Raw genomic sequence first — 15020 nt, forward strand, 5'->3', positions numbered from 1 at the left:
GACTAATAGCCCCCTTGTTGCCAACTAGAGTGGCTGGTCCTAGCAGTGAGGACATGGGGGGCGGGGAGAGAGAGACAGACCAGCTTGCTCCATGATCTACCTTCGCCTACTCTACTCATGTGCAAACTGATCTATAAAACACAAGCGACTAGAGACCAAGACTCACTGGACACAGTAGGGCTTGCTTTTGAGTAAACATGCATTTGATAGGCCTGTAAGGCATCAATCCTTGGGATGTGCAGTGTCAAGTACATATAGTTAGACCCTGGAGTGTTAAGCTCTCAGCTGACTTGCTCCATCTAGTTTCTAGAAGCGGACTGACGAGTTTGGAAGCATCAGAGAACCAGTCCTTTGCTGCCAATAACCCTGCTTTAATTTTTCAAAACTATGGATGCAAACTGATGCATGCACTGTGCACATGCGCTCCATAACCTCAAGGCTAGACGAAAGTCAGTTCCACCCACATACTAAAAATCACTTGAACAGGCAAAAAAACCTGAGGAGAGAGAGAAATAAGAGCAAGCTTGGGGAACAAAGATTGGATAAAATTGTTGAGCATCTTCAGCTGGATCCTAGGCTCAGTTGCCCTGCAGCGAGTGACTAAAGTGGATGACTCCTGAGAATGGCCCATTGTTTTCAGTGTAAGACTTAAGCACATGTTTAATTATTTCCTGCTTAAATCAGCAGCAACGGCTAGAGTTTTACACTTCCTTGAATCCTGCCCCAACTGGGATAAGCAAAGGAGCCATCTGCCCGCTCGACAATACGAGATCAATAAATAAAAATCATTCGAGGAGCAGCGATTACCTGAGCAGAGACATAATAATCCAAAGAGATAGAAGTGTACAAACTCCGCGATCATTGTCTCCAGGTGGAGCCTGTCGATAATCTCATGCCAAAAGGGAGGGCTGGAGGAAGAGGGGGAGGGGGAGGACTTTCGCCAAAAACCCCTCCAAGGCTTCCCAGTTTGTAAATCCACAAGCAGCTTAACGTAAGCGGCGGCGTCCCAAATCCTCCAGAAGTTGAACGGGGAGCCTCGTCCGGGCTCTTCGCAAAGAGTCTCTATTGTCAGCCAAAGCAGGCAGGGCTCCGCAGCTCCAGCCCAAGCCCAAGCCTGCGCTTTCCTCTCGCCCCGGGTTATCCCAAAGGGGGCTGCCTCGCCTTGCCGCGCCGCGGGACCATCCGACAGCAAGCGAGAAACAAAAGCAGCAGCCCGCCTGCTGCCCGCGCTTGCTGGCTGCCTGGCTGGCTTGGCTCTCCTCAAGGAAAGAAAGGAGCAAGGAGCGCGCAGGTCACGAGAGGGGCCCTTCGGCGAAGTGCAGAAAGTGCCGCCGCTTCTTGCGAGGGTCTCAGGCAGCGGGTGGCGGAGACGGGCCGGCGGATGCTCTTGGCGAGGACTTGCCTGGAGTGGCGCTGGGCGAGCGCGCGGCAGACAGAAGTGGCAGCGCAATCGCAGCAGCAGCAGCAGCAGCCCTGGGTCCCATCACTTGAAGCGAAGCAGCTTCCCGGCAGCCAGAGCGGAGTCGCGCGTCGCACCAGCCCGCACCTCCCGGCTGTCCGTCCTGCGAAGCGACGGCTCTCTCCTCCTCCTTTTCCTCCAGCTCCTTCCCTCTCCAAAAGCGGAGATTGGCACAAAAGCGAGGGACCGGCTGTGTGGGGTGGAAAAACTTCTGAGGGCGGCCTCGTTCTCCTCTTCTGGGCAGCCCCTGGTGGAGAAAGGGTGTAGCTCCTCGCCTCCACGCTGAGGGGGTGCAAAGCTCCGTCTCGCCCAGCAGCCCCTGAAGTTTCGGGCGTCGCGTCGAGGCAGGCGCGAGATAGAGCGCGCGCTTGGCTTTCTCGCCTTGCCGCTGCAGGTCTGGTGCCGCCTCAGGACACCTTAAAGGAGCCGCGCCTCCCCAAACTGCTCAGAAAGAAAGAGAAATACAAAACGGCTACAATGCGGAGATGGAGAATCTCCTCCCTTGAAGACGACGGCGGCAACAACAGCCCACATTCCCATGTAACTTTCTTGCCATGGCAAAGGGTTAGAAACTACCCTGCGCTATTGGATAACAAAAGGCTACGACTTGGAATATCACGGAGCCCGGAACAAACCATTTTTTTAAAAAAAACATCACTTGCCTGGTGCTGTAAATGGAACTTTCCGACGTAGGATTCAAAAAATCCTCCCGGGGAAACAAGTGTAACCCTTTCACTGCTGCACTGCTGCAATTAGGTTCCACTGAGCATAGGAGGAGTATTGATTACTGTACTGTGAACTGAGCAAGCGAAATACGTAGAGGGGGAAGGAAGCAAGCTACAAAAGGGACAACTCCTAGAGGTGGAGGTGTCTTCAACCTCCTCAATATTTTTGAGGGCCTTCTCAGCAGTGGCATCCTCGATGTGGAATTGCCCTCCCATCAGATGTCAAGTAGATAAAGAGCTTCACAACTTTTAGAAGACATTTGAAGGCTGCCCTGTATCAGGCAGGTTTTAATGTTTGATGTTTTATATGTGTTTGAAGCCACTCAGAATGGCTGGAGCAACCCAGCCAGGGTGGGATATAAATAATAAAGGTATTGTTGTTGTTGTTATTGTTATTAGCCTGTGGCTCATCCCCCCCCCCAGTATTGAGGGGCGGAGGAAGCTAAGCGCCAAGCATCCTCCTCTTGCCAACCTGGACATCACTGATTGACAGAAGCCAATCTGAAAATATTAGAAGGTGTCACTGCTCTCCTCCGACCCCTAGGCAGGAGCTGCCCCCACCCAGCAAGATTCAGAACCCCTCCCACCCCCATGTGTAACAGCACAGCCTATGATTCCCGATTCAACCTTTGGGTAAAGTTGATCTGACCTCCTCGTATCTGATGTAGATCTTCACTCAACCCTTCTTCCCTGGTGTGGGAATGGTTGCCATTTTCTGTTTTGGCTTAGGTGCCAAAATGTCTTGGGTCAGGTCTGCCACTTGATCATTGCTATCCAATCCACAATAGCTGATCAGAATCATGTGGATCCAATTTTTTCTTTCCTTATCAGAAGTATAAAGCAGTTGAGCTTAGGGAGAAATTTTATGCTTCTTGGGAGAGTGGTTGAGGGGGCTACAGGATCAATGCAGGGTGCCCCAGTGGTGTGGTGGGGAAGACCATGGATCCACAGTACTCTAAGCCCCCTTGTTCCCCCAATGCACACCCACGCCCACATCTGGAACAGACCTTGAAACCACACCAGACCTGGAGCTGCTGTAATTAATCCCCATCCATTCTTGTCAATGGGGGAGGGGAGAAGATGAAAGAAAAGGAACACAATAAATCTTAAAAGGTACAATTCATCTTCCACCCTGCGTGCAGCCAACTTTGGATGTGGTGAATTCTCTTCCCACCCACACCTCCATAATATTGCTCTGTTAATATATTATTGTTTGTAATCATTTGCATATTTACTCAGATGTAAGCAGTGATGGGTGAAACCCCTTCCTGAGTCATAAAAGGAAGGGCTATTCCTCCTCTAAAATATTGGAAAACAGGATTGGAAGTAACCATGCTAATTACAAGCCCATTTTGGATCTTGTTACACTCCTGTTCACGCTGTGATGCCCAGGATGCAGCTTCCAAGGGACCATAGAAACTCAGATGCTGCCATGCAAGTTTCTAAGCACAAAAAAAGAAGAGAGGTGTGGAAGGAAGTTAGGAACTAATTTCTGGCTGGCATTACAAACAGAGCCAGAAAAAAGAGGGGGAGGGAGGATGTGGTTGAAATGCTTGCTTTGAATGGGAGGGCAGCCCCCACAAGTTATTGTGCTTTACATTTTGAACAAGGGAATTTCAGACCTTGGCAACATCACCAGATTAGCATCAGTGTGTGCAGTGGGACTTAACTCCACAGAAAGTGTGTACAGCATTGGAGCCTTAACCTGTAGGCACAAAGCCAATGATAAACTGGATGACTGCCACTGCCTCACCTCTTTCCTTTATCTGTCATCTAGAAAACATGTTTACTTTCCCCAAATTTTTACATAATTACAATTGTTTTAATAACTGCAGGTGTATTGCATAATACTTGAGGCTCAGTCTGCACTCCCTTTGATTATTTTCACATATATACAACCTGAGCCTATGGTGGAGGAGTTCACAGCATTAACACCCCAAGAGGGCCTTGCTTCCCACCAGGCTGCAGCCTTGCACTGAAACAGAAATCAAACATTGCTCTGTCTCTCTAGGTTCCCTGCTTCCCAGCTTGCTGCTTTGCTTTTTGCTTACATCACTTCAAACTCTCTGTTCTTGTCTTTCTAACTAACTAACTACAGTGGTACCTCGGGTTAAGTACTTAATTCGTTCCAGAGGTCTGTTCTTAACCTGAAACTGTTCTTAACCTGAAGCACCACTTTAGCTAATGGGGCCTCCTGCTGCCGCCGTGCCGCCAAAGCATGATTTCTGTTCTTATCCTGAAGCAAAGTTCTTAACCCAAGGTACTATTTCTGGGTTAGCAGAGTCTGTAACCTGAAGCGTATGTAACCCGAGGTACCACTGTACTTGTGAGTTGATAAATGGGCCCCCACCCATTTGCCATCTCATACAGAGCTACTTTCTTTGTTCCCCTTAATGGCCCATCACCATGCCAGGAAGCTAGCTAAACTATTCCAGGAATTAGAAGGGGGCCCAGGCCTTCAGCCTGATCCTTCTTCCAACTCATCACTATAAATCCAAGACCAGTCCTACCAATAAACAGAGGTAAGCAGCTGCCTCAGGTAACAGACAGAGAGGTGTTGGAGGACAGCTGTATGGGCCATACTGCCTGTCCTTTACCCCTAAGCTAGCTAGGTGCTCTCTCTTTCAGTGGAGATCACTGTTCTGTCACCAGTGTGGAAATAAGATGCAGCTGTCAGTAAAGGTAAAGGGACCCCTGACCATTAGGTCCAGTCGTGTCCGACTCTGGGGTTGCGGTGCTCATCTTGCTTTATTGGCTGAGGGAGCCAGCGTACAGCTTCTGGGTCACGTGGCCAGCATGACTAAGCCGCTTCTAGTGAACCAGAGCAGCGCACGGAAATTTCTTTTACCTTCCCGCCGGAGCGGTACCTATTTATCTACTTGCACTTTGACGTGCTTTCAAACTGCTAGGTTGGCAGGAACAGGGACCAGGCAACGGAAGCTCACCCCGTCGCGGGGATTCAAACCGCGACCTTCTGATTGGCAAGTCCTAGGCTCTGTGGTTTAACCCACAGCGCCACCCGCATCTGTCAGCTGCCAGTACTATCACCTTTTATACATGGAAAGGGAGTGTGTGCACAACAACATGCCTTAGGCCAGCCCTGAGTTCTATGATGAATGGAACTAGAACAAAAACCTGCCTAAAAATGGCAGCATCCGCTCTGCTGTTTTCCCTAGCCAAAACATAAACTGTGGATAATCAGCAGTGAGGGGAGAAATACTCTACACATGCACAAAGAGAACTAATTCTCAGTTCTTAAAAATAATTCCAATATAAGAGAGCCTTCCTTTTAGCAAAGGTCCTTCACCAGAGCAGCCTGAAGTAACCTAGGTAGGGCTTTTATTTTGTTGTGTAAAAACATTCTGATTTCTTGTCCAGACTAGCTAATAAATTGAACCTATTGAATGGAATCCAAAAAAACAATGAATTCCACATGCCCAGGTGAGGTTTGCCTCATGTTTTTTAAACAGTAGCTGCTTCCCCATGTTGCACAGTTATCTGGTCTTGAAACTGAGGGGTTGTCAAAGGATGTTTGTGCTATTATAGGAGGGTGTGCAGTTTAAAGGTTAGGACGCATACCCATGTTCTTGGGTGCACCAAAAGTAGCTCTTTGAAAAAGCACCATTATTTCCCAATGCAAACGCAAGTGTTGTGCTGTGAGTGGGAGGGCATTTTCATTAGGAATGCAATAGGGGGTAGGAATGCAATAGGGGGAAGTCCCATCCGCAGCAGGAAATGGTATTAAAAATTCAGGTCAGTTGCTCACATGTAATGTAAGTAACGTCACATGTAGCATGACGCCCCCCCCCCAGTCTTGGTTTATAACTAAATAAAACCCTCATACAACCTAAGACCATAATCCAATTTTTGTGGGTGATGCAACCCATGCACTCTTTAAAGTGTAGAAGTTTTGCTTCTTTGGGTACAAATCCTATACCAGGGGTCAGCAAACTTTTTCAGCAGAGGGCCGGTCCACTGTCCCTCAGACCTTGTGGGGGGCCGGACTATATTTTGGAGGGGGGAAAATGAACGAATTCCTATGCTCCACAAATAACCCAGAGATGCATTTTAAATAAAAACACACATTCTACTCATGTAAAAACACGCTGATTCCTGGACCATCCACGGGCCGGATTGAGAAGGCGACTGGGCCACATCTGGCCCCTGGGCCTTAGTTTGCCTACCCATGTCCTATACATTAATCAGAAGTAAGTCCCACTGAATTCAATGGGGCTTATTCCCATATAAGTGGAATTAGCACTGCAGCCTTAGAGGTACAAAGCAGATATTTGTTGAGCTTTCTCTAGAAGGTGGGGGGGACGGGACCTCTAGCTGATATGTTCTTGGAGCTGACCATTGGTCATGCTTGCCAGGGTGTATTATAGTTGGAGAACATACAAATTTCCCCAGGTGGCCTTAGTGGACCATCCAGTTGAGATACGTGATGACATCTCCTGGATTCTAGTGTCTATGATGATTTGCTATTCCCTAAGCCAGCAGGAAGCCCACAATAAAAAAATACAATGCATGTATTGCATTGTATTGATTTACAATGCCATTGATTTACAATGTTTAATATCGGAAATAGATCATTTCCCATGAACTATTTCTTTTTAAAAGAGAAGCAGCCTGGTATTTGATGTGTTCTGAGAACTTTTTTCCATTTTTAATAGATTATATGGGTATTAAATTCAGATCTCTTTATAAAGCAAGTTATATTTAAAGATATATACTAAGGCTGCAATCCTAACTCCATTTATCTGGAAGTAAGAGGGAGCTACTTCTAGGTAGACCAGCCTTGGATTCCATTGGTACTATGGGTTGGATCCAGACTTAGGTATAATTGAAATCATTGAGAAAAGGTAGCCATTACTAAGTTAAACACTATTGATTTCAATAGGAATGAAGTTTGACCCAATGCCTTTTTTAAATCCAAGTTGAAAATAAAAAATGTGATTCAATTAGAATGAAATTAAATCAGCCATTTAATCCACCCTGTATCTAACTGTGAATGTGTTAGCTTTACCACCCATGTAGTTGATGCTTCAAGTCTAAAACCATTAAGAACAGTTCATCCACCCACATACCTTCTTTCTGACTCACCCAGAGGCAGTTATTATAACATTACTAAAATTGTTATACACAGCAGAGTACACATCGTGACCTCCTAATTCTTTCATCACTCCTTTCAGTTAATTACTAGATTCCACTGTACTGTTTCACAGCTCCAAAAGACCAGTTCTTTAAGGGCTGGTCCAGACAGTGGTTTCCCACACTTATGATTTGGCATTGTACTGCATAGCCAGGAGTAGACAAAATGTCACGGTGAAAAACAGACGCCTTTTCCCATGAGACAGCTCCATGGCAAGAATAGGGAGCCAGACAGGCACGTATTTTTACGCCAATATGCAACTGCTTTGTATATTTGATCCAACTGCAGAACTCTGGTTTTTCGGAATGCAGAGCTCTCTCTGTGATTCAGAAGTGTACAGACCTTCAAAGGACAAATCCCTGACTTTGAAGTGTCAGAACACAAGGCGAGTCTGCTGGATAAGGCCAATGGCCTATCTAGTCCAGCATCCTCTTCTTGCAGTGGCCAGCCAGATGCCTGTGGGAAGCCTGCAAGCTGGATGTGAGTGCAACAGCACTTTGCCCACTTGTGATTCCCAGCAACTTGCATGCAGAGGCATGATGCCTCTGACAGTGGAGATAGAACACAGCCATTATGGTTAGTAGCTGCTGATAGCCTTGACCTCCATGAGTTTGTCTAATCATATTTTAAGTTGGCAGCCATCACTGTGTCCTGTAGTAGCAAGCTCCATAGTTAAACTATCGGCTGCGTAAAAAATTGCTTTCCTTTATGTGTCCTGAGTCTTCCAACATTCAACTTTGTTGGCTTTCCACAAGTGTCTAGTGTTATAAGAGAGGGAGAATAGAGAACTTTTCTGTGTTCACTTTCTCCATTCCATGCTCAATTATTAACCATTTATTATGTCACCCCTTACTCACATTTCCTCTAAAAAGTCCCAAATGTTGCTGCACTTCTTCATATGGGAGTCCCCCCCCATTGATGTTTTTCGTTGCCCTTTTCTAACTCTAGTAAAAAGGTAAAGGTACCCCTGACTGTTAGGTCCAGTTGCAGATGACTCTGGGGTTGTGCGTTCATCTCGCTCTATATGCTGAGGGAGCCGGTGTTTGTCTGCACACAGCTTCCAGGTCATGTGGCCACCATGACTAAGCCGCTTCTGGTGAACCAGAGCAGCGCATAGAAACTCTGCTCTACAATAATGATATCCTTAATCAGAACTGTACACAATATTCCAAATGTGATTATACTATAGATTTGCATAGCAGCATTGTGACACACAGCTCTATTTCTCTGTAACATCTGAATGAATCAGTAGTGGCCATCGAAGTACTGTATCCAAGTACAGTGGGAAACTGAATAAGGGCCAATAAACTGAGTTTAAACCCCAGCAAGATGGATTCCCTGTAGGTGAATGATTCTTCTCTTCAGGAGATAGGCCAGTTACCTGTTCTGGAAGGGGCTGCATTCCCTCTGTAGTTTGAGGGGTGCTCCTGCTTTTATCCATGTCACTTAAGGTACAGGTACCCTTGGACATGGCATCCAACTCAGCACAAAAGGAAGTTTTTTGCTTGGCAGGGGGTTGGACTCGATGGCCCTTGTGGTATCTTCCAACTCTATGATTCTATGATTCTATGATTCTATGAAGTCTGGATGAGCCTTCAGATAGCTTGGCCACTGTGATCCTGGCATTGGTAACCTCAGTACTGGGTTGCTGCAATGCACTCTTTGTGTCTGGAAGCTGCAAGTGGTGCAGAATGTAGCAGCTAAGTTGCTGATAGGGGCTTCCTCTTGACAACATGTAACACAAACAGAGGCTGGGCACAGCTGGGACTTGTCTCTGTGGAGCCTCTCACAGCTGCATATGATGTGCTCTCCTTCCTCTGCATACTATAAAGAGCAGGCTTCCTCAACCTCGGCCCTCCAGATGTTTTGAGACTACAATTCCCATCATCCCTGACCACTGGTGCTACTAGCTAGGGATCATGGGAGTTGTAGGCCAAAAACATCTGGAGGGCCGAGGTTGAGGAAGCCTGATGGATAAAGAGGAAAAGAAGTCAGAGAGGAAAGAACTGCCGCTGAAGCAGCATATACTTGAAAGGAAAGGAAATTTAGAAAATGGAACATTGTCTAAGTGTAGAAGATATAGCAGGAACTGACAGGGAACTCTGTATAACTCAGTGGTGAGCCAGGAAAGTAAACTCTTTACTTATGGGAGGAGGGGAGGGAGAAGTAAATTTAAAAAGGTATTCCCAGGGAGAGTTGAAAGAAGATAAGAGTCCCAACCTTCCTGAACTAGGCGCTAGGGACTCACCAAGACTTCTCTGAAGGAAATAGCATAAGTTAGCTGCTCTCGTTTGGGGGAGATTTCAGAACAAAAAGATGCTAGAAACACTTTTGCTGAAGGAGATGCACTGGCTCCTAATATGTCACTGAGCACAGCACTGAAAGTCTTTAAAGCCCTAAATTACCTAACTTGGGACCAGGTTATCTAAGGGATCAAAGAAAGCTGGGCTACCTAAGAGGAAGCTGGGATGGCTGAGTTGACAGGACAAAATTTTATTTCAACATGCCTTTTCAGCACATTGTGCAACCTGATAATTTAGTATAGGGCAACTCTTCCCAGTGCAACAAAGAAAAAGAAAAAAAGCTATAACTCATCTATATGTTTTACTTGTGGGTCATTCCAAAGGTCCCAACTGCCATATGTATTATATAGGAAAGAGTGATAGGATGTCACCTGGTGGAATGTGCATACTCTTCATTAAAAAATTAAAATCAAAGTCGACAAGCAAAAAAGGGGGGAGCTTTGAATGACATGCATTCAACATTCACAATAAAATGGAATGGAGCCTTGCTACACACACACCCAATGCAATTATGCTAGGCATCGTGAAGCCTTCAAGAAAGCATTATTTCCCCACCCCCAATAATGTCTGGTTTTGAAACACATTCATGTCACATAATATATGGGCACTGAAGAAAGGCTGTCAAAATGATGTGCCTAAAATGTGCCTGAGAAACGAAAGTATATTCACTGTTCAGATATCATGCATTTAATGTTTCCAAGGACATCCATTTTTAAATGATTTGCACAGAATTTTTTTTATAAAAGAAAAGCTTCTGTCTCATTAAAAAGAAATGGAATAAAATTATACATTGTATAGTTCTGCCAGTGACAGTCAACTATGGAGAATGTTGCATTTTTAAAAACATGGCATTAAAATAACTTTTCTATACATTTTATTTTGGGGAGAAAGGCTTCCTGTATGTTTTAATTCAAATAGATATTTAATATTCCATATATATATCTAGAGTAAAATACATCATGTGCCTTATAGGAGTGATTTATTATTATGTGCTTGTAGAGTTGGTTTCATTTTATTAGATGTTAAATATCTATTTATATGTTTGTATATCCCTTTCGAACATTGCATCCTTAATTGTGTTTTCTCTGTGTTTTGTTTTTGTTTTTTGCTAAGGAAAGCACAACTTTTGTTTTTATACCTCACCAGCATTAAAAATAACAGTAGCAATTTGGACTTCAAAGGAATTACATAAATGACCCATCCTATTTCTTTCACTAAATTACTGGTCATATTTAACAAAGCCTCCATTTATGAGCTGAAGAATCATAAAGAATTAACTTTCTGTCCAATTCAAGGAAGAAAGTAAAACAACTGAAAATTATCTGCTTATTTGCACAGTACAGTTTATGATGAAAGCAGTTCTTGGCCAACTGTACCTGAGATGTTTGTTGGGAGGTTTCTAAACCCTTCAAATGAAGGTAGGATATAAAATAAAAAATAAACTGCTATATATGCACATCTTGCAAGAGCCTTAAACATTTTCAAAATTCACAGACTGGATAAAATTATCCATATAAAAATAATTCAAATGTGCTTCTTATTACAAGATATATATTAAAACCTTGACATTGATCAAGCCAAAACCAAACGAGTCCCATTGATTTGGATGCATAAGCTTCAAATTCACTGAAGCAAATTAAATTTTAAGGATGCAATCACATGGCCATAAGATATATTAGATCTCTGAACCCAATGTCAGAGAGGGGACCCAATGTGAGATCCCCCTTCTCACCAATATAATGCTTCCAGCACCCTGACCCAACTGAAGTTCAAGCTCTGGTGTTCGAAGGGCCAAAAAGGGTATGTGCTGGGGACAGTTCAGGGGCATGTTGTTGACTGAAACAGCTTTGATCCATGCCTGTGACCTGCCCCCAGACTCCAAAAATGCCCCGATGCTGGGGAAGCTGGGCTAAATATTTCTAGTGGTAAGGAAACAGTTAAAGAAAGAAAACAAATAAGAAGAAATCATATACAACATATCAAAGGGCACAAGAGCACTCCTCTAAGCTAATTTCTATTCGTCAGGCAAACTGCCCCACTTTCCCCACTGCCACTGGCCTTGAGAATTATAAACATTCACAAACTTTTTATTGAGCTAAATAGTTTGAGGATCTATACAACTTTATATCATGCAGAAATCGGCATTCTCAGAGAAGTTGCTGAACTGTCTTCAGAGGCAGCTTCTGTGTAACACAGTGCAATAATCTAACCTAGTGGCTACCAGAGCATAGACAACAGAAGTAAGGCTATCCCTGTCGAAATAGGGGCACAGCTGGCCCACGAACCACAGCTGATGAAAAGCACTGCATGCTACTGAGGCCAGCTGAGCCTCAAGCAACAGCAGAGGACCCAGAAGTACCCACAATCTGCATACCTGCTCCTTCAGAGGGAGTGTAACCCCACCAAGAGCAGGCAACCTCCCATCCGCCTGGTCTAGGGAACTGCCCACTAACAGTGCCACAGTGCCTCAGTGTTTTCTGGATTGAGTTTTGGTTTGTTGGTTCTCATTCAGTCCATTACTGAGGCAAGACAATGGTCTAGCACATTCTGCCCCGCCTGCAGATGTAAAGGAGAAGAAGAACTGTCAGCATATAGATGACAATGTACTACAAAGCTCTAGATAACCTCATTCATTGGTTTCATGTAGATGTTAAATAGCATCCGGGATAAAACTGAAACCTGAGGAACCCCATTTCAGTAGGACTGGAACCACCACAAAGTGGTGCCACCCACTCCAAAGTCGGACAGCTGCTCCAGAAGGATAACATGATAGATGGTATCGAAAGCTACTGAGAAAATACAGATAATTAACGGAGACACATTTCCTCTGTCTATCTCCTGACAACCAAAATACAGGGCAACCAAAGCAGTTTCCGGCCCAAAACTGGGCCTAAATCTGACTGAAATGGCTCTAGTTTAGAAGAACTATCAAATATCTGCACCATTGTTCTTTAGCTCTGAAGGGGAAACACTTGATCAGGACAAGAGACTAGAGGCACCATACTATACTTTAGGGTGGTTGGCTGAAGACACTTTCATCACTTTCAGACAGCCTATTTGCCTAGGCTGGCCTTTGTAGTTCAAGAACAGGTAGAGAAAGGTAAATTGAATCATGCTCTGTTTGTTATTTTTTTTTTGCTATTGTTACTTGGCATGACTCTTCAGTGTGGGGTGGTCTGTACAAATGGAACAGAATAAATATTTTCAGATAGAACAACTAATCAGACAAGAGCTGTGCTCATTTTTTAACATCTGAAAGAATACAAAGGACAGCAATAGAGATGATGTTAAAGGGACCAGAAGGAAGAACAGGCCATATTTGAATGACAGGGTGCAACTGAATGACCATGAAATTATAGATTCTAAAGCGGAAATGGAGTGATAATAGTCATATTCTTTTGTCATTTAATTCTGGACTTTGTAATTCTATCGGGATCAGTTTAGGCTCCCTGCACTGTAAAATATACCCTGAAGCTGAATTCCTGTTTTAGACATCAGTTTAAAAGAATCCAGGACTGTTCATTCTAGGTTTACTTTCCTTAAAAAAAAAAAGCAAGGATAAGAAACTGCTGCTTTAAATTTAATGCAGAAAGTAACAGAACTTGACACCTTCTAGCATCTGTTACTCGAAGGTCAGACTAGCCTGCAAGGCACAAGGCAACTCTCCAGGACGCCCTTGGCTCCCAGCCAAACTGAGCTTCAAAAACAAAACGAAAATAATCTTCTATGTATTTCAAATGAGAGACCTATCACTTTGAAACTGCCAAGAGAGAGGCCTCACAGCTCTTATCCCCATCCCCAAGGATATGTGCAGGGATATCCTCCCTTAATTTAAAAAGCTTGAAGTTATTTTCTTTTGATCATGCTGGCAGCAATGAGGAATGCCCTAGAAAATTAGTGTGGATGTACACAGGGAAAATGGATGCATTCAAATGCTGAGGCTTATCCATAGGCATGGGATACTTTCTCTGCAAGGTCCCGGGAAGTGGCGCAGCCCTTAGGAAATCACACAACTCTCCTAAACCTAATACGCTGATAGATTAAAGGAAAAGGAGAGTGGGGGGCGTACATGTTGCAATTTAATTCAAGAAAGAGGCTTAGCAATAGTAACACCAAGCTGGCTCTGATGACCATTTCTAGATAACAGAAAGAAAGGTCCAGTATGTTTGGAATCCTGCCCTAATTCAATATTTTTGTGACACACCTGTTTGATCCAACTCCTGATCAAGGCTAAACCCTTGTAATCCTCTTATGCTTGCATAAGGACCTACATATTCCCCTCTCCCAACCTGGGGGATCTGGTATTCTGCAAAGAGTACAGGATCTGAAATCTTTTAGCATCAGTGCAATATCACAAAATACGTCACTTGTGCAGGGAACAAAGTATCACGGTCACTTTGTTCATAACTATTACTGCACTGAGGTCCATGTTAATATTTGAAGTGCCACAGTATACATCCCAACCAAATCGATATTTATTAGGAAGTAAGATTTCTTGTACATTCAAAGGGACTCGCCCCCAAGTAATTTTTTTGACAAAATTGGAACCTAAGACCCAAACCCTATGCCTTACAGCATCACCCCTCCCTGCATCAAGCCATGTCCTTTATCTGGTCACATAGCTCTTTCTCACAAGGCGGAAGTAGACCACAGGGGTTCAAGGCTGTTCTGATAATGTAGGAATTGGATTAACCAAAGAAATGATGCAGTGCCAATAAAGCCTACACTACAGGCTGCTTTGCCAGTCCTGGTGGTCACAACATTGGTATAATAGAAGCTATTTCATTTTCAAATGTATTCTCTCTCATTCCAGCACAAAAGGCCTTATAGCAGGCATGATCAATATGGTGCCCATCAGAGGTTGCTGGACTACAGCTCCCAACTTCTCTGACCACTGGACATGCTGGTTGTGTCTGCTGGAAAATGTAGTCCAGAAACATCTAGGGGACACCATGTTGGCTACCACTGTCTTATACAATAAATATATTTTTTCTTGATCAATGTGACACCAGGCAAAATACTTATCTCACAAAAGCTGCTGATATTTCATCTCATATAGAATTAGTTTCTTTTACCCACTTATGAATTAGTTCATTGGACTTGGTATTAGAGCTGTACTGATTCTTAGAATAGTATCTGTTAGCAAGAGTTTGAAAACCAGCCTAAATATAATTAGTTTTAAAAGCAGGATTGAGGGCTATGGAACATTAATGCTGTTACCCTTTCCTCTTCATAGTTATGTAAAAGTGATCAGGCATGCATAGGACTGCTCTGTGAATAAACAGGTTTTTTTGGGGGGCGGGTTTCAATAATGTAGGCAAAAGTTTGACCTGTGAGCTTAAGCATGACTACAGTGGTACCTCAGGTTAAGTACTTAATTC

At 44.1% G+C, this 15020-nt stretch overlaps 2 protein-coding genes across 5 annotated transcripts in view; one reads left to right on the forward strand and one right to left on the reverse strand.

Moving 5' to 3' along the window:
* The window catches only part of LOC308590040 (uncharacterized protein), a gene marked incomplete at its 5' end in the record, with an annotated part of 378432 nt that overhangs the window by 306661 nt on the left and 56751 nt on the right, over nucleotides 1-15020 (forward strand). The gene's annotated exons all lie outside the window — the stretch shown is intronic.
* Nucleotides 1-15020, reverse strand: part of ROBO1 (roundabout guidance receptor 1) — a 587586-nt gene that overhangs the window by 271120 nt on the left and 301446 nt on the right. Inside the window, exon 1 of one of the 4 annotated variants that reach the window (XM_081199573.1) lies at nucleotides 808-1484. The exons of 2 other annotated variants lie outside the window; for them this stretch is intronic. In XM_081199573.1, the coding sequence (XP_081055699.1) occupies nucleotides 808-862 (55 nt within the window). In that variant the 5' untranslated portion in view covers nucleotides 863-1484. Of the gene's footprint in view, nucleotides 1-807; nucleotides 1485-15020 lie in introns of those variants that run through there. One more of the 4 variants, XM_081199574.1, reaches the window with a different exon arrangement.

Source organism: Podarcis bocagei (assembly GCF_964188305.1).
Source record: "Podarcis bocagei genome assembly, chromosome: 6".
In the NCBI taxonomy this organism is placed as follows: Eukaryota; Metazoa; Chordata; class Lepidosauria; order Squamata; family Lacertidae; genus Podarcis; species Podarcis bocagei.